This window comes from Buceros rhinoceros, unplaced genomic scaffold (assembly GCF_000710305.1).
Source record: "Buceros rhinoceros silvestris isolate BGI_N320 unplaced genomic scaffold, ASM71030v1 scaffold30044, whole genome shotgun sequence".
Taxonomy (NCBI): Eukaryota; Metazoa; Chordata; class Aves; order Bucerotiformes; family Bucerotidae; genus Buceros; species Buceros rhinoceros.
In genome coordinates, this window is record NW_010407026.1 from 20,805 (window position 1) to 24,160 (window position 3,356).

General features: G+C 39.4%; 1 protein-coding gene across 2 annotated transcripts in view; it reads right to left on the reverse strand.

Annotated features, from left to right (window-relative positions):
• Positions 1 to 3,356, reverse strand: part of ITCH (itchy E3 ubiquitin protein ligase) — a 31,939-nt gene that overhangs the window by 16,587 nt on the left and 11,996 nt on the right. For both annotated transcript variants that reach the window (XM_010134345.1, XM_010134344.1), the window contains exons 8-10: positions 2,922 to 3,017; positions 1,339 to 1,513; positions 316 to 382 (exon numbers count right to left, since the gene is read on the reverse strand). In XM_010134345.1, coding sequence (XP_010132647.1) covers positions 316 to 382; positions 1,339 to 1,513; positions 2,922 to 3,017 — 338 coding nt within the window. The remainder of the gene's footprint in view (positions 1 to 315; positions 383 to 1,338; positions 1,514 to 2,921; positions 3,018 to 3,356) is intronic.

Here is a 3,356-nt window from a genome sequence, read left to right on the forward strand (position 1 = left end):
GGAATGGGATGGTAGGGGGAATCCTGCCCAATCAAAGTGGTAAAAATAAAGGATGGCATTGTGAAAGAAGCTATTATCATAGTTACAGGGAGTAAACCAGAATAATCTACAGTTTCTAATCTACTTTGAAACTGGCACTTCCTTGACAGGACTCTGATTTAACAGAGCATTTGATTAGATTTAATTTTAAAAGACATTTAATCCAGATTTTCATTTCAAAAAACTAGCCTAGAACAGCTGACAAAATAATTTGGCAGAAGGATGCTTTAATGTTTCATTACATTGCATTACAAAACACTTTCAAGTCAGTCTTACCCCATCCATGTGGCAGAGGGCCAAGAGGATCAAACTCTTTGTTCTGCGTGGACGAAAAGTCCTGGTTCTGCAAGTCACACAAACAAATGGTGCATTAATGACTAGCTGTTTGCCAGATATTCTCCCACAGCCATCATAAATTACTGAAGTAAATGCATTTTTCTTGATGTTACATATAAGCAAAGATGCCAGCAATTTATTTTTCTCAACAGAGAAGGCCAATTTAACAGACTTTGGCATGCTTAGTTAACTACAGCGCCAAGAAAATAATCATCCTTTGTTTGGTGCTCCTGCCTGCACAGAGGGGAAATGAGTACAGTAGCACCCAAAACAATCAGAAAGCAAACCAATTCAGTCCTGCCTTCAATGCAGTTCTCCCCACCACCACTGAGGTCCTTTTTTATTCTCTACACATACAGCAAAGTTAGAACCAACCCCATACTCGATAAAATAGTAGGATGAGTTGGAGTTATCTAAGGCTCATATTCATCAAAGGTAAACAGTGGATTTAAAATTCTGGACACGTTATTTTCAATTCCCCTGATTTCATAACATTGATTTTGCATTTTACATTCTACCCAAAACAGAAATCTCTGTCCTGTGAGCTTGTTTACCCTGCAGGTCTTTGGCCAAGCCAATACAAGACACAATACAAACAAACCAGCTTATTACTAAGCTGTAGTCGGTTTGGAATCAACGGCTTTTATCAATATTGTACATAAATCTTATCAAAGAACACCATCTATATTCAGCTGACAAATAAAAAAACATGGGCATGTGCTGCCGGGAGTCACTGCACGGTCATGAACAAAGGTTCCTGCCAGGCTACACGCACAAAGACACTGTATTAGCATAAAGAAAAGAAACCACAACAGTCTGGTGTCTTTGTGGGGCAAATCACCCACAAGCACAAACACCCAAATACTAACACACTCTCAACATGCAGAAGAGAGACTAGTGGGTTGGCAGTTTGAAAGAAGACACCTCTCTTAACCTTTACAGTGATGACAGTAGAGTCCTTACCCCGTAGATAAACCTCTGGTTAAATTGCTGCATAGCTCCCTGAAGCTGACTGCGCTGAAGCTGCCACTGCTCGTAATTCCGGACAGACTCTAACGTTGGTCTCTGCCACGTTGTTGTTCTAGTGAAGTGGTCAACATAATAAATTCTCCCCATGTTGTCAACTCGTCGCTCCCAGCTTTTAAAAAAAATTACAAGCAACAGTTCTGAATAGCAGACAATGTTAAGGGCTCAGAAGCACTTTTAGGCAAACAGGCAGTAAGCTGGAAGCGGACAGAAAGCACAGGCTCATCAGCAGACATTTCTTCTCCTTTTACCCTCCACTAGAACTACCTAAGAACTAAAATCATTTGAGAAGAATCACTTTTACTTTGTTGCATACTGTACCAGACAGACTCATTCCATTTACTGTACCTTCAGGATTTTTTGAAACAGTTTAAGAGCTACACAAACTGCTGTCAATACTGTACTGTCATTCCTGCACTTACGCTGCCCAACTCATAAGGACAATAGTCCGCTGGTTTCTCGTAAAAAGACAGCAAAACCCTGACAGTTTGGGCTGTACAATGCAGGATTTCCTCGCACTCTATAATTTGGCAGAAAAGGGAGGTGTGGCTGAGGGTGGCTGGTTTGGTTTTGGGTTGGGTTAGTCTTTTTTTTTTTTTTTTTTCATTATTTTCCATTCACATGAAGTCAGGACTGTTTACAAAACTTGAATGAAAACATTACTGTTCCTGTTTGGGGTTGTGTTTGTTTTTTTTTTTTTTTTTTTTTTCATTATTTTCCATTCACATGAAGTCAGGACTGTTTACAAAACTTGAATGAAAACATTACTGTTCCAAACAAGTTTAAGTAATACACTAGTCAATCTTCTAAGTTCAAAATAAAGTGAATATGTCAGGTGGGTTCCCTTTACGAGACTGTCTGTCAGTTTTTGTTCTTTTGTATCAAATTCTCTTTACTGTCCCACATTTTTACTTGCTAATTCTATACAGTGTGCAAACCACTTACATATGAATGAAGTGCAACAGAGTAATTCTTACGTTTTTTATAAAGTAAGAAACACAGAACTAGAGCGAACACACTTCCACGTAGAGACTAACATCGCTGGCTGTTGCAATATTGGAAAAGCCTCATACCCAAAGCTGTTTGATAACAGCTAGAAAATTCTCAACTGCGAACCCCGAGACAAGATCAAGGGCCCGCAAACAGTAACCTCAGCATAAAGAGGTAACCAAGACCACTCTTGCTCAAGCTGATAGTTACCTCAATCCCAAACGCTTTCTGTGGTTTTGGTTCTTACAGCTGGGCGTGTTTACTGTCTTTACTGAGAAATAGCTTTAAGCTAAAGATGCACCTGCTTCATCTTTGACAGAAAATTCAGATTCTGTTATTGTTGACATTTCACGCTTTTCCATACTATGTGCTGTGCATTTTTGCAGAACTCCTTGGAAACAACTTGGAGGAATTGCACTGGGTTCACATTGCTAATGACAAATGTGCTTTCCAGCTTTAGTAAACTGTCAGTCAACCAATTTCTGAAAAATCCAGCCATACCCTAGATCACATGACTTATCCTGGCTCACCTTGGAGGAAGAGGCTCTGGCCGATCCCACGTTGTTCTTTTTTCAACATGATCTACATAGTATACTCGACCATGCTGGTCTACTCTTTGCTCCCAACTGAAAAGAAAACAGTATTATCTTCCTCTAGATCAAACTACTCCAACCATTCATCCACAGTGCAGAGATGAGAAGGGTTTTCATAAAATGCTTATTTCTAAATAAAATGCTTGAAACTAACACTTGGTTCATGAGATGCACCAAAATGCTCTACCACATACAGTGGCACTGTGTTCATATTAACAGTAATTCTATGTCAACTAAACTACCAAAAACATTCTCATGACAACCTTCGGTTTCTGGGCAACTGAAGCGAAAATTCATGCCTACATGTACAGTTTTAGCAAGCAATGAAGCAAAGTTTTGTGTTCAGTATCAAGCATATCAATAACCTGCTGA